The 16,101-nt window shown below is 35.1% G+C and overlaps 1 protein-coding gene across 1 annotated transcript; it reads right to left on the bottom strand.

The window, feature by feature from the left end:
- Window positions 1–1,946: 1,946 nt before the first annotated feature.
- On the bottom strand, window positions 1,947–16,101 carry LOC113749095 (suppressor of mec-8 and unc-52 protein homolog 1). The gene is made up of 16 exons (XM_027292751.1): window positions 15,960–16,101; window positions 13,425–13,635; window positions 12,295–12,447; window positions 11,004–11,052; window positions 10,313–10,396; window positions 9,471–9,574; window positions 8,361–8,447; window positions 8,235–8,288; window positions 6,881–6,976; window positions 5,880–6,007; window positions 5,588–5,714; window positions 5,436–5,495; window positions 5,151–5,258; window positions 4,310–4,410; window positions 2,499–2,550; window positions 1,947–2,313 (listed from the first exon to the last, which is right to left on the bottom strand). The coding sequence occupies exons 1-16, from the start codon at window positions 15,989–15,991 to the stop codon at window positions 2,215–2,217; spliced, it is 1,545 nt and encodes a 514-aa protein (XP_027148552.1). The 5' UTR covers window positions 15,992–16,101; the 3' UTR covers window positions 1,947–2,214.

The following is a 16,101-nucleotide window of genomic DNA, read 5'->3' on the forward strand; positions in this document are numbered from 1 at the left end:
TTCGCCACAACTGCATTAATCCACGAGCTGTCATTCCCAAAAAGGGATGGGAATTGATTGGCTTTCCCGGGCGGTTCTGTTCCTATTGCCTGCCCCATGCGTCTACCTCTACCGTTTTCTTTGTCCAAATAAGCACCTGGACGGCTCATTGACTACGGTACTAGCGGTCCTAATTGATCACATCTTACGAGATTTCTTGGCTCTGTATTGTGTTGGTGATTTTTTTTTTTTTTGAATAAAGTTTGGGTGAATCCTCCGATCATTGTCATCATAGGTCCGAACATACCTTTAAAAGCAGGTCTTTTATAAAAATTCTTATAAATTACCATAAATATAAACTTTTACATCGACAGCAGAATTCGAAATTCGAAATGATTCATTCTTAGCAATTGAATCAACTTGTATTACAAAAGAATAAAAAAAAAAATATATATTGGTTGCAATTCATCTATTAACTGCATCACTCGTATATGGCTTAGCATGAAGAACTAAAACAATTGATATTCTTTTTGTGAACGGGTGGGACAGTTGAGAGGCCTGCTCTGCTAGCATTTAATTACTATTACTACCACCGTCATATGGCCTGGCTTTTTTGAGGGTTTACTACTAAGTTATTCAAGACTAAAGGAAATTCGGGTATGGTGCATTTATTTCTGATATGGTTGTCTGGCTGACTAGTCACACAAATAACTACCAAGGGAAGGTTTGCCAGCACTGGCAACCTAGGTACCCTTATCCGTTTCAACTTTTAAACTTTTATCTTGTAGCTCTAGTCCATCCTAAGGAGGAACAATTTGGCCTCTAATAATGTTAGACTGGTGTGAAGAATAACAATTTGCCCACCAATGTTCCTTTCAATTGGCATGGTTTGACGGTATCAATTAGCCTGACAAAGCTACATGAACATAGTTACTCAATTCAAAGTACACATGATTTAGGATCCTCTTGTGCTTTAAACTACAAAAGGCACAAATTGTTGTTTAGCTATTAATTGTCTTTTCAAAAGGGTTACCTGCAAATCTTCTTGTTAGATCTCGTGTATTTATGCCGTTGTGTACATAGCAAATGAAGAAAATTGTGTTAATTCCTTCTTCCAATATTATTAGCTCCATTATAAATAGAAGTTAAATAATATACTTGACAATATGTAACAGTGTCTCGTGTAACTCTACTTCTAACATTACGACTTACGAGTAATGATAAACTCATGACCTAGTTTACGGGTTACAATTTTTGGCTATTATGTAGAATGTAATAACACGAAACTAATAGACATTTATGCTACTTGTATCTTTAAATCACAAATCAAATTGAATTATTAAAATTATTCTACTTACCTAAGTTTGGGAATGTTGAATAGTTTCTTCTTAAAGCATTCTTATGTAACTAGAAATAGTTTCAATACTCTTGTGAAAGGTAATCATTATAAAATTCTTAATTGCTTAGGGGGGAAAGAAGGGAAATTTCAGCAACTTTAGGAAGAAAAATATGATTCCTGTGAAAGAATCTTCAAATTTACCAAGCCTGTTTTACCATTTTGTTTATGACTATTGTCCACTCTCAACCGTACGCGGTTTTGCCACTAAATTTACTGCATGGAGTCACGTAAAGAAACCAGTTTTTGAATTAGATTTACATTCTAGAATTATAATTACAGTTTGCTAACAGAAATGTGTTAACTAGGTCATGATTAATCACGAGGAGATCTATACATGAGCTTCCAAATATTCTAAATGATTGAAGCAACTAAATAATTGCATTTTCAAAGTTTGAACAGTTAAACCCAAAAACCACACAAAACCAAAGGGGGCATCTGTGATAGCCTGCTGAAATGTTATTTAACTTAGTATATTCAATAAGAGACCCCCAAATGGATTAAAATTATATACAATACTATAACGGATTAAAATTCGACTGCTTCGAACAAATCATATACAAAACTATGATAAAGGATTAAAATTCGACTGATATCTAATAGTCCAATTCCTCTTAGAGGTCAATCTACAGAAACAAGTGTAATCAATCAATAATAAGCTGTTAACAAAGCTAGCTAATGATGGAACTATACCTAACTGAATATATATAGGTGCAGAGATACAGACACAAACTTAGAAAAGGAATACAAGTACAACACAGTAAATATTCTAAGAACAAAAAGCATTGGATGCTTGAAATAATTTCATGTTGGATCATCATCAACATGACAAAGACCTCTCAGGGTTTCCACAATTTCATGGTGCAATCTTCACTATATGTGGCAACGAGATTCCTGTGCGGGTGGTGTGTTATACCAATCACATCCTTCTCATGAACCTACAAGTAAGGATGAAAAAATACACTCAAATTCAATAGTGTATTCCTCAGCGATTTTACAGAAAGAAACACGTGATTCAGAAGAAAAACACCACTGCCATTTGCGTTATGAAAGTTAGCCCAAAGAAATTAATGTTCTTTAATTCAAATGTTTATTGTAAAAACCTCAAAAAGTAAAAGCTCACCTTCATCAAGTGCTCTAGATTGCCAGATTGATAGCTGAAGCAATACAAATTTCTGCACATAATACAGGTTATGGCATTAATAAGACGTACATCAATACTAGTGAAGTTTGCGGCAAAATCATGCTTGTGTAACCGCGGCAAAATCAGTTTGAACACTATTCAGATGGTCGATATTTTATAACTCCAAATCAAAAGTGCTTCAAAATTCTAATGTATTCAATGAGAAAGACCTTTCTCTGTTGCTTGAATGATTAATATATTGAAACAGAGGTTAGTTCACAAGAGCATATATTTTAGCACTCGAACTACCGTTGTCCTATTTGAGTTTCAATCAAGCTTTATCAGTCTCGGTCATATTTATGGCAACAAGTTCAAGAAGATAAAAAAGAAAAGCATTGTTCCTATTCATTTATTTCATCTGCTAAGCCATATGCATAATCTGACTTGTCATCTTCAGTCAAATAATCAAAGCTGCATCAATTCTGGCAAAGCTTCAAACATGAAAATATTTTATATTACCATTGCATAAGATTAAAGAGCCATCAGATTAAATGTGGAAAAAGAGAAACAAAAAGTAAGACATATTATCTGATCTGCACCCTACTATACTGGGGCATATATTCTTGTCTTTATTGTCTTTTCACATCTCCCGTATTTGAATACTCAGTCTTCAAATTGTGTAATCTGCTCATAAGGAAGAGAAGAAAAGATAAGAGCACATTTGTCTGGTGATTCTCTTGGGAGTTGAGTGGCAAGCTCAACCCATGAGATGACTCGATTTGTTTCTGCGTGTGGGTTTGTATATGGTGGCTGGAAAGCAAGGATTGAAACCATCAGAGTTTGATGGGATAAAGGCAGTGGCAGCTAGGAGGTGACGAGGTGGAATAAGGTTTTCTCAAAGTAGTAGAATAGGTAGTCTCACACTAGCTAAGAGGCAAACAAACAAAGCTCATGTATCTATGGAGGAATAAATAAGGCTCGCCTAGGCTTCCATCTGAGTAATTATGTAATTGGATTCAACTCTCAAACTAGACCCAAGGTAGAACTATATAATTGGATTAAACTCATCTTGATTGGCCAAAACTAGACACAAGGTAGAAAATGTACAAGTTTAGTCTAAGTTTTGAACCAATCCCTCCAAGCAGCTCGCAAACCACTCATTTGGAGCCTTAACTTAACAGATCCAAGTTAAGAACTAAAACAAGTATTTCAGACAAGTGATTCAAACATTTAAAGTAGCAGTATTTCAGACAAATAGTACTCAGAAAACAAGGACGAAAAAGTCTCTTACGAGATGGAAACTTATAGTCATTCAAAAACCCTCAAAAAGAATGAACCATACAACAAATAGTAAGCAGCTCAAAACCACACATAACAGCAGTGACTTTACAAATATCGGAGGTGAAACCATGTTAGTAGCAGATTAACATAACATCTATCTTCCCTTTCATAATTTTTAGTTGCTCATACTGTATTTTAATTATAAAAATAATACATCCGAAAATCCCGCACATTGTCATCTCAGAGAGAACTTACTGTTTTTTTAGATTGTTAATGAATATATAAATCAAAGAACAAATTACCTAGCCATCAGCCAAAGACTACAAAATATAACATCTCAATTTGAAAATAACAGTAGAAAGCAAGAAACACATTTGAACTAAACCAAGAGTAGATTGAGTACATAAGCTCAACTTTTAAATGGCACCAGAGGATGTAGAATCCAGCAGTAGTTAATTTTCAATAACTTAAACATGAAAGAGATTCTCCTCATGATGAAAGAAAGCAAGCAGCATTGCTTTGAGACTTACTTGTCTTCACCGACACAGTAAATCCATTCCCCTTTTGGGGATACACAAGCTGCCACGAAGTCTCCACCTTCTCTTTTACCAGAGGAGAAGCTTTTTACAACCTGTATGAAGACAAATCAATGTCAAAGAAGTTAATTTGGGTCTGCTTGACCCAAGAGCAATCTCTAACCCTCCTTTTGCACACAGGAGAGTTAAATATGCCCATTATCTACTATCTGAAAACACTAAGGAATTGACTATTTTCAATTGATAACAAGTTTATAACTATTTTCAAGCATGCTCCAATAACAGGATGCAGCATTATATAAAAGCATTGAGTCTGAGGCAATGATTACTGTACCTTGTGGCCACGGTTTTAGTGTGCAAATCTTTGAGTCCCTATTTGTGTTTGCAAGATGTTGTACAGGTAATTTTCATTTTATTAGGGATTAGGGGCGGAATGGCAGCAGAGAGAATCCCCAAATAAAGAAACCAAGGCCTTAAACTCATCAAATCTTACATACAATTTCAAATAGGACTTCCGGTCCACATATAGGCATTTTCTTTTCCCAAAATTTGCTGTATACTAAATATAAAACATAAACATGGTGGGTTATTTGGTGAGGATTAAGCATAGCTTTTAAATCCACCAAGAACCTATTGTAGGCTATTGTTATTCTTTTCTCTCTGTGGAGAGTATTCATGGAGCACAAAATCCTGAAAAACTAGTTGCAGTTCTGTCAGTGAGACTCAAGATCTTATCTGTGACCTAAGAGGAAATTAGAGCATTAAGTGATTACCCTATTCCCAATTCCTGATTTATTGCAAATTATTGAAAAAATTAACAAACAAAATCACATACCTGCCCTTGCAGTGTCATGATATATATCGATGAGGTTTTATTACAAACAACAATATGATCTGCATTCTTTGGGAAAAGATGAACAGAGTTAATGGATGCATCACCGCCCTGTACCAAAGAGAAATGTCAAGTTCAGGCCATAGTTAAGTTAAACAGTAAATCATATTGATCAAAAACAAGTGCACAAGGCTCCACTAAAGGATATTAGGGAAGCAAATGAATGTAGGGCACAAAAAAGCAATGATGCATTTTAGGAGATCCAACTCTATGACAAGAAAAACATACCCTTAAAGGAGGTGGTGGCTTAAACGTCTGTAGACAGTCTGCAGTCTTAACATCCCACACCTGTGTAAACCATTTACAAATATTACAACAGGGGGAAAAAAATATGCAGGCCTGTAGAAGTGCGTGCTTATTTCTGAAGATTACAAATTTACCTTGACTGTGCAGTCACTAGATGCAGTAATGATGCGAGATCCATCATTAGTAAAGATGGCGTCATTCACATAGGATGTATGACCACGGAATTCCTTTAACATTTTCCCTGATTTTAAGCCGTGAATTCTGTCCCAATCATGACACATGGTCCAAATATCAGAAACAGAAGATTTGAGATTTTACCCCATGATAAGCAGTTTCTCACAAGATGTTGCGCAATTGGACGTAACTGTCATCCCTCTTGCCTTTTTTTTTTTTGGTTAAAAAATTTTGAGTTGCATTAAGCCAAACCTTGCTGTGCTGTCAAATGATGTGCTTAATAGCTGAGTTCCATCTCGGGAGAAGACAATGCTTGTGACACCCTGAGAATGTGCACGTTCAAGACGGCGCAAGCATTGACCAGTTCTTATACGCCAAACCTGGACCACATATACAAAAAAGAATTACAGCAATGGATATGTTAAACCTACCCCAAGAGAGCAGCTACAACCATGGAACCAATTGAACAAATTATGAGATCTTTACTGCAGGAAGAAAAGAATTAATGCCTTGCACAGTCACAAAATGTAACAGTAAAAAACAAACCATATGTTTCAGCTACAGCTACAGCAAAGCTGTCTTAAAGAAAGAAAGGAAAATAAAAAAATAAAAGGCAACAATTTTTGTTAGGAAACTTTCCCTTTACTACCAGCTGGTCATAACCTTGCAACTATGTTAACCACTTATCTTTAGCAGCTTATAAGCAAAAGCGGGAACAACAATCATAACAGTCTTGGTGCCAACTCATTGCTTCTACCAGAAAGCATGTGGTGGAAAAAGTGTTCTTTCAAATTTAAAGTTCATAAAAAGGATTAGTTGGAATATCAACACCATTGCTGAAGCAGAAGTATTCTATTTTAAGAAAATGCACGTGATTCCCTCATGCACCCAACAAGTGAGAAAGACATTGGATTTGGACAAGACAAAGTACTTTTATGCATGATACAAGAATTACAAATTAACAAAAGGTGTAGTTCAAAACCTGCACGAAAATGCCGTATACTGGTAGTTAAGAACACCTCCAGATTTTACAAGGTACAAGATGGCTAACAAGGCAATGTATGTGCACCAGAATAGAATGACAAGGTTCTACTTTGGTTTACTAGCGAACATCAGAAAGAAATGAAGGAAACATATTCTACCTGATCATAGAAAGTATCCTCTCAAAATTTTTATCCCTTTTATTTGGGCGCAATGAGGAATCAAACAGTAATCAATGATGCTGGGAGCTAAAATAGAAGGCAAAACTTTACCTTAATTTTCCCATCCTGTGACCCAGATGCAAGCATCTCAGAGTCTCTACTAAAATCAAGGCATAACACCGCATCATCGTGCATCATAAAAGTTTCCTGGAAAGTTCAAAAAATTGGTTAGCAAGACCAAAGACAGATTTTGCTCGCATGCATGTGACAACTGCAGGCTTGATTGGTTTAAATATAAACATATAGCAATCACGAATGTGACAACTGTAGGGTAGATGAACCTAAATATAACCATGTTTTGCTTAAGTATTCAAGAAAGGAAGATTACTGCAATGCATAGAGTTTGCCCGAGTCAAGAAGGCACAATGACCAGCAGTTATTTCATGTTACAGAAACTACCATAAGCACAAGATAATGCATTCCAGCAGCGTCAGCTTATAAAATGACCAACAATAACTGATGGCTTTTGAAATGACAATGCCCATTTAATACATATCTATGCTACAATTACTAGGGTAGGGATGTCAGTATGGGTACACTATCATGCCATTAAATTCTCAAATTAGGATATTTTTACATCCTCAACTACTCTGACACTGGTGCAGGGTGTCTTATGTGCCCATTCCAGAGTACAATATATAGCAAATTTGATGACATAAAACTAACTTACCCATATAGCTCAAATTAAATGTCTAAATGTGTGAGTGTGGCTAAAAATAATCTATTAGCAGTATACAGAACAAAACAGTATAAAGGATAAGGAAAGGAAAGGAAAGTAAAGAGATGCAGTGGTGTCACCACAACCAGATTAATATTGAACTCTTTCAAACACAGTATTTCGACCACAACAGAGACTACTCTCCATTTCTTTCCCCTCCTTTTTCTCCCCTTGAGTTCATTATCGTTGACACATCCAAGACTTACAGATGAAGTGCCAACACAAACCATTACCATTATCAAATAATGTCTGATATGGATGCTGAGTAAAATTCAGATTGCACCACTTTGGTGCCTGTAATAAAACTTTACCCTCTAGAAGAATACACAGCCACAAATAACATTTAAGAAATGAATTCAATGACAAGCATCTATGGTCAACCAAATCAAGAAACAAGATTGCATGCAGCTGTCATATATTTCACATGAATTATGATCAGAGGAAAAATTTGCTCTCAACAATTTGGCTATGCAATTGTAACTGAATAGACAAAGCTTTAATGATTATGTTATATAACTGAGTATACTTTATATTTTATATTATATGCTATGAAAAGAAAGTAGCGACAAAAGGTGTTATCCTGTCCAATTGTAGGCCCAATCATGAAAAGTGCAAAGAGATATAGTTCAAATAATAACAGAATTTACAAAGCAAACCACACTTTGAAACTGAAAAAGAACAACTCACATCAGCCTGGTACTGGAGATCCTTCTTCAGTTTGCCGCTTATGTGGTCCCACACCTAGAATTGACCAAATTCTCATCCATTCTAAGCCATGAAATCAAAACTCTTATGTATTTTGTGCTAAACTACCTCAATAAACCCATCAACTGAGCAAGAAACAAGGAACTGTCCATCTCGTGAGAACCGAGCACACTCAGGGTGACTTTTCTTCCCAAACTGAGCATAAGACCACCACAAACATGAGTATCAGATCTAAGTGGTCAATACTACAGAAGACTTCATTTCAAAGAAAGAACAATGACAAAGGAAAGATGGCAGAAACTAAACAACGAAAGACAGATTGATAAAGAACAAAGCAACACTAATAACAACAAAAACTTCAGGTAAACAAAATACAAAGTGCAAAGTTTTGATGCCCTATACAAAACATCAAACAGAAGATCCTTGGCAATTTTCAGTGGTCTGAACTTCCTGTAGCATATGTCCTTTCCCAATTCTATAAAAACATCTTTTGAGGGACTAAGAAAGGGTGCAGAAACTTGTTTCAGGATAACCAAAAGCGTATACAGAAAGTAAACGATGTATCACCAGCTCAGAAATCACCCTAAGTAGACTTAGTATCACATGTAGCAGTAAAAGTCTTCTTCAAGAAAACATCTAGCATTTAATACCATGGAACAGGTAAACTAACATGTAAGTGACTAAAAGTAGAACACTCTAGGAGCAACTCCAGTACATTATCAGTATTATTGCTACTAATCTGAAAGACTTTGTAACACTTTACTTTGAAGTATGAGACCAGGTCCCCAAAACTTTACCATCAACCAATACAAGTTGACTGGTTTAGATGGTCAGCAAGCACCAGATAACAGTTAATTGTAGTCCATCAATAAAAGAGGAAAGGAAAAACATAATTGGGAGCGGGTGTGTGACAATGTACCAGACTTTTTTTTTTTGTAAGAAAAAGAGCTCATAGTCACAAATTGCATGTCACATAGAAGCGCCCTACAATTTCGCACGATACTTTTTAGCTATTCATTGTTTGAGACTTTTGGAATCACATTTCCTCTAGCCTTAACTTTTACCTTAACAGGTAAGTAGTTAACATCTTGTCTTCTTCAAAAGTGTCAAATCATTACTTCTAATATTGAAATACAAAGAGCATATCCATCCTAATACTAAAATTAGAACAGAAAACTCACATCTGACAAGCAAATGAGTAGCTAATTGCACAATTACCTTGATGGTATGTCCTACTGTTGTAGGATACATATCATCTACATCTTGCTTCATAGCAGCTGTTCCTCGGAATAAATCGAATTGTGTTCCAGGCGGAAGCAATCCTAAACAATAAAGGCCAGTTATACAGACTATTATGGTACTTATCTACCATCCTAATCATTTCCTTAAAAGAGTAAAATAAGCATCAGCATCATATTGTATTGCCACCCAAAAAACAAAATGCCTTTCCAATCCTAAGCAATAAAAGACAGTTACACAGACTATTATGGTATTAAATCTTTATCTACCATCCTAATCATTTCCCTAAACAGTAAGAATAAGCATCAGCATGATATTGTATGACCACCCAGGAAACAAAATGCCTTTCATCCATTTGTTTCTTTTTCTTTTATGGGATAAGCCAAAAAATATTGATCAGGAGACATTAAAATTACATCTATCTTTGTACGGGATGGGGAAAGGAGGAAAAAATAATAGCAATGCCTAATACATGACAAGCTCAAAAAACATCAGTATTTTCACAACCAGCAAAATTAGAAAATGAAGCCGATACAATAAAGATATAGAGACAATGAGAGTAAGATCTAAGCAACCGCATCCAGATAAAAGATTTTTAGTACTAGCAATCCTAGAGCAAATCTTCCAACAAAGTGGAGAACCATCAGTCAATTATTATTATTCTCCACACATGCTACTTTCAATTGTGCAAAAAAGGCAGAAAGAACAGTCTTATAAATTTTCAAAGATTAACAAAACAATAAACAAATACAGCATACGGTTGATGTAACACAATGGCACAACTGCAGCACATCAAATATCTTATTAATTTTCCATCTAACCTTGATGCTGTTGCCACTTCAAAGCCTGACCAATTAGGGCCATTAATCTTGAAGGCGGAACCACAGATACTTCCGCAGAAAGAGCTGAAGATACAGAAGAAGCTTTATAAGAACCAAAGCAGATAATTCAGATCTTTACCAGTCAAAAGTTTATTTTCATACCAGATTTATTCATTCAACATCCAAAGAGTAGCACGAATTATCAAGGGTCCACCAGGCTGAAAACTGTTTGTTTATGAACATCTTACTCTGTTTGTATTAGTTGTTTTTATCCATGTCACAGATTTGAATGATTAACTAATGTTCAATGGCCACAAGTTATCAATTAACAGTAGCATGTCAGTAACACTGATGTTCAATTTATAGTTATTTTATTCTTTGATTTAGGAGGAAAGAAATGATGCTAATTTGAATACGTCAAATTTAGTTTAGAACATTAACATAATCATAGTTTTTGACTTTAATAGCCTGTAAGGTGATAATTCTGCTTACTAGCAGACATTCTTAAGTCCTCCAGGTATCCAGACCAATTTGCTTTTGCAGTCTATTCCTCAACAACATTTATTTCTATGTTAAAAATGGATGCCAACAACATGACAGAAAATAACCATATTCAGCATCTTTGATCGATTTGCAGTATCAATTCCTCAATCTTATACACTCTTAAACATATCAGTGATGGCAGAAAAACCTTGGGCAATTTGGGCACGCCTTTTCTCCTTCGTTGAATCTTGATAAGCCTAAAAATTCAATAAAGACCACCAATTCAGTATAAAGTTTCAAAACACAACAAAAAAATGAATATGCATATTAAAAAGCATTATCCTTGTGCAACCAAAAAAATCAAACAGTAAAAGAGAGAAAGCATTGCACTAAACCCACTATGCAATCAGGAGAAGGCAATAATCATCCAGACTACTGGTATAAACATGGAAAGGCAGTCCTGAGTCAATAATCATAACAATTACAAAAGTGTAAAACATTAATAAAGGAATATAAAGCAACCAAAATATGGGACAGTCCTGAACCTAAAAGCAATATCTACTGAGATGACTAACATTTAACAAGAAAGCTCAGTACTTTCATCTCAAGGGGAATAGAAAAGCGAGGTAGCACATCTGATAAGCGCCTGCTGGTCTGTACCAAACTACCCAAAAACTACTCCAGAATCCTTTTCTCTATTTACAATTGTTACATCAAAGTATAATTCCTAAGATTGACCTCAACCTCAGCCCCAGCCAGATCCAACCTCTCATCCACCTTCCTCTCCTTTGTCTTCATTCGGCCACAAATTCATTATGTGATGCCAATATCCTAATTTTTTTTCTTGTTCTCATCCACATCAAATTTCTTCACCTTCTCATTTTCTTGCATTTCGTCCTTTCTTATCAGGCTGCAGTGACAGGTTTCTCTTACTTAACCACGAATTTGTTGAATGAAGCAGTGCAAAGGCAGAAGCTTAGATATATCCCAATTCCAAAAAAAATCATCCATATTGCCATGATATGTTTGAATTTGAGGTAAAATTTCATTTAGAATGAATTATTGGACACAAAAATCAATACTAGCCCACCACTTTGGTTCTCTTTTAAACAATTGACCTCCTAAATTAATTTAACCTACAGTCTACAGTTACAAAGTCACATGCAAGTTTGCAAAAAGTACTCTTTCCCATAAAAGCAGCATGATCCATATTTCAAACACGTATTGGGTAACAAATTAGCTACAGGAAATGCATAACCAGAAAAGAACTTCAAGAGTAGTGGTGAATGCAAGTTAATAACCTAAGCAGAAGCATCATGGGGTAGAGCTAGTAATATAATGACTTTATGGGAAAAATCAAAATGTCAGAATAGAGAAAAGGAAAATATAGAGAAATCGACACTGCAGATTACATCCGGATAATAGGAAGACACTCGCTTGTTCAAAAATTAGATTGAGAGAGTGGTCGTGGTAAAATTTCACAAAAGTACAAAACTTACCTCATGAGGGTCAAAATAAGTCCGAACCAATAGATGCTCAAGTCTTAAGTATCTTTCTGGCTGCTCTTGTTTCATGACACCCATGACCTGGGTTTGCCTTAGAATAGCACGTGCGGTATCCATCTCCCGAAGTTCAATCATTTCTAAAACAATCTACGCGTCAAGAAGAATCCATAAGCACCTAAATATCACTATCATAGCAACGGCAGAAAAAAAATTACAACATGCATCTAAGAGAACAAGGTATGATTGACCACAAATTCCGCAACTTAGAGCTTCTTTTAGTCTCCTCCCAATTTATAGCACACAAATTTAAATGTTGGCAAAACAGGCATGGAGCCCTGGCTTTTGTTGACTACCTCAAACAGTGGGTTAAATGGCTATAAATTCATTTAAGGTTTTCTTCCACAATGTTAGCTTATGCTGCCAATATAGAAGATATAAATATAGGTGAACAGAGCTTCACTCTACGAAAGTGTGGATCTCACAGCACATTTCAAAAGAATTAGATACAGCATGTTACAAAATCTGACAAATCTGCCAAATTAATAAATCCCATTTTACCACGTATTACTAGCTATTACCAAATATTTCCAGCCTGTAAAAAAGGTTCTCCTTGGCATAAAAACTGATAGTTTTCCCACCAATTCCCATTTTAATTTTAAGTTCCAACTAAAATCTCCAGCCTCAAAAGTGTTCCCACTTCTCTGTAGTACCCAGTTAAATTACATTTTCAGTTGTAATTTTCCTTTGAATTCCTACCAGATCCACCGTACTTAGGAATCAGATCCACCCTAAAACTCCTTGACCGGTACTTCCTAGCATCAGTCAAGGAATTTACCGTTTCTGCAAAAAAAGAAGAAAGGTGTACCAAGAGAAAAGCAGCAACAATGCCTAAAAAGTTTCATTATCAGTAAATCTAGAATAAGTCATTACATTAATTTCTAGCAAATTTCTCAAGTCTCAATCATTTTATTCCATTCCTGGGTGCAAGTCCATTGCTAAAGAATTTAAATCAATCCAGAAAACAGAGAACTGATGTAGAGGCTATAATAAAAGTCCAAAATATATGCAGAACTGATGTAAAAAATGGGCAACACAGAAATTCTTATAATTTAGAAGTAACAAACCTGCTCATACAAGTCTTCCAGTATTTTTCTAGGAAGCTTAAGTTGTGAGACTTGAGGTAAGACTGCATCCCACCTTCCGCCATTAATATCGGCAACAAAAGTTTCAAGGCTGTCAACGGTATTAAGAGAAACCTGGCACTCATTCTGTAGGGTTTGAAAAGTTTGATGCAAGGAATTTTCTTTGCAAAATTGAAGAACTATCTTGATTACACTGCACAATGAAGAGAAAAGACACCATTAGATTCTTAACTTCTTTTACTGCATAAGTCATCTGATGTGCAAACAATTCGTCCTGCATGCTTTTGTCGAAAGAAATACTAATAGTCAAGATTAGAAGAGTGTAGACAGAGAGAATATTAGCTGCAAAATTTATAAATTGTTCCAATAGCAAGGTACCTTCATAAATAGAAGATCATTAGAATGCACATTATCAGAATATGACATGATAGCCATAGTAGTGCTAAACTGAGTTTTTTGGTATGCGTCAATTCCAGCATCCTCCTAAGTTTCTTGTTTGCGGCCCATATTTTATTTTATTTTTTAGGGTAAAAAACAAAAAAAAACCCCTGTGGTAACCTAATATACAGAAAAGCCCCCCATGGTTTCAAAATATACAACACGACACCCCGTACTTTGAACAAAATTGTAAAGGTGACGGAATCTGTTAAACTTAATGGAAATGACTTATTGGAACCTAAAAAAAAATTTTTATACCTAATTTTTAACAAATATACCTGTTTTACCCCTTAACCCTCAATTCTCTCTATCTAAAGAATAAAATAAATGATTTTTTTGAACTGTCTTTTGCTTAATTATATCAGGGCATTTTGGTCATTTCCTCCATTTCCGTTAAGTTTAACAGATTCCGTCACCTTTACAATTTAGTTCAAAAGTATTGTATATTTTGAAACCATGGGGGGCTTTTCTATATATTAGGTTTACCACAGGGGGTTTTTTTGTTTTTTACCCTATTTTTTATCAGCCTCCTCATATTCTGCTGTTCACTAGAAAACTACAAAAAAACTACTGTTTCTGCGTGGAACCTTATTCTTGAAGTACCCACTAAACAACAAATGATAAGCTTTTGGATCCTCCAATATTGCATTTTTGCATTGTTTTCTTCCCAAGATTATTTGAGAACTACTTAAGAATATTCATTCCAATAACAGCAATGATTACCACAATCTGTTCATTAAGATATATGGAAGGGGAAAAAATAAGAACCAAATGATTGACAAAAATGATCAAACAAATGCTCATGTTTTTTACTGATGAAGTTAAAAAATGATCATCAAAAAAGTTAAGAAACTAACCTATCTTTCTGCCATGCTCAACATTTTTTAAGAAGGCAAAAATATGTACCTTCAATTCTTCTTCTTATTTTTCTTTTCTGGGCCAGGATGGGGCGCGGAGGGAGAAAAAAACTTGCAAGTGGACTACAGGCTAGAAAATTATCCTCAACATACAGCCCATCTAACAAAAAACTAAGCAATTCCACTTTCATTTGCAGCATGTTTTGTTGTCTACAAATTATAAACAAAGCTCAAATCAAGCCAGATATTTCCTCTTAGGACCCCTAACAGGTAAACCTCATCACACAAAGACTATTGGGATCACTCCAAAGCAAACAATCTTCACCAAGATTTATTTATGTAATTATCATCAACATGTTAAGGAACTCTTTCTTAGCATCATTATACTTAAGAAACTATAAGCAAATAAATAAACAAGCAAATCCATGATACATGCATTTCCAGGACTTCATCAAATTTCCTGTCAATCTTTACATACCTTAAAAATTTCTTAAACATATTACCACAACATAAAGTATTAGTAACAAAAAAGCTTTTAATCCTGAATGTCTAATTGTCTAACCTAATAAATCTCAATAGCTATCAGAGTAAAAGTCCACAAATTTTGACAACCTGAACAACACCATTATGCTGCTTCATTATCAACAGCAATAGTAAAGAGCTACAACTAATTCCTTTTTTTCCCCTAACTGAAGCCCGAATATTACTCGACTTTTTAGGTAATTATGAAAATGCAAGAGTGTTCAAATGCTCCAGAATGCAGACAGCTAGTAACTAATCTCATTTTTCCAGGACCAAAGAGGGAAAGAACCCCCAAAATGCTACCCTGCAGCTATCCAACATGCCCATGCCAAATTAAACTTTTGTGCTTCTTTGACTAAAAATTGTACAAATGAGTCTTAAAAAAAGATTCCCCTACCTAAATCCGCGGACTCAGAAACTCAAAACTCAAGCTAAAAACCTAAGCTTTAACTTAGAAGGAAAAAAAAAAAACCTTATACATGAAAAAGGCTAAAATTCCCAATTGTGTAGGTCACATTACAGAATCACTCAGGAAGGGTTTTGAATTCAATTACTCAGTAATAATAACAAAAATATATACCAATTTCCATAAGCCATTCATACAATCAATTACACATCTTAACCTAAATAAATAAACAGCTTTGTAAAAAAGAAATTATTCATTGAAACAGATAGAGGAAAGACAGAGAGAGAAGCTTACTCCCGAGCTTCGATTTCAAGGGTGGAAGCCATTGGTGACGTATCCAATTAAACCCTGCCTAAATCTCGGTGTTTTATATGATGCTTTTTTTTTTTAATTATTGGGTAATTGAAAGGGAAAAGAAAAGGAAAATTTTGGAAGA

The sequence above is a fragment of the Coffea eugenioides genome, chromosome 10, assembly GCF_003713205.1.
Source record: "Coffea eugenioides isolate CCC68of chromosome 10, Ceug_1.0, whole genome shotgun sequence".
In the NCBI taxonomy this organism is placed as follows: domain Eukaryota; kingdom Viridiplantae; phylum Streptophyta; class Magnoliopsida; order Gentianales; family Rubiaceae; genus Coffea; species Coffea eugenioides.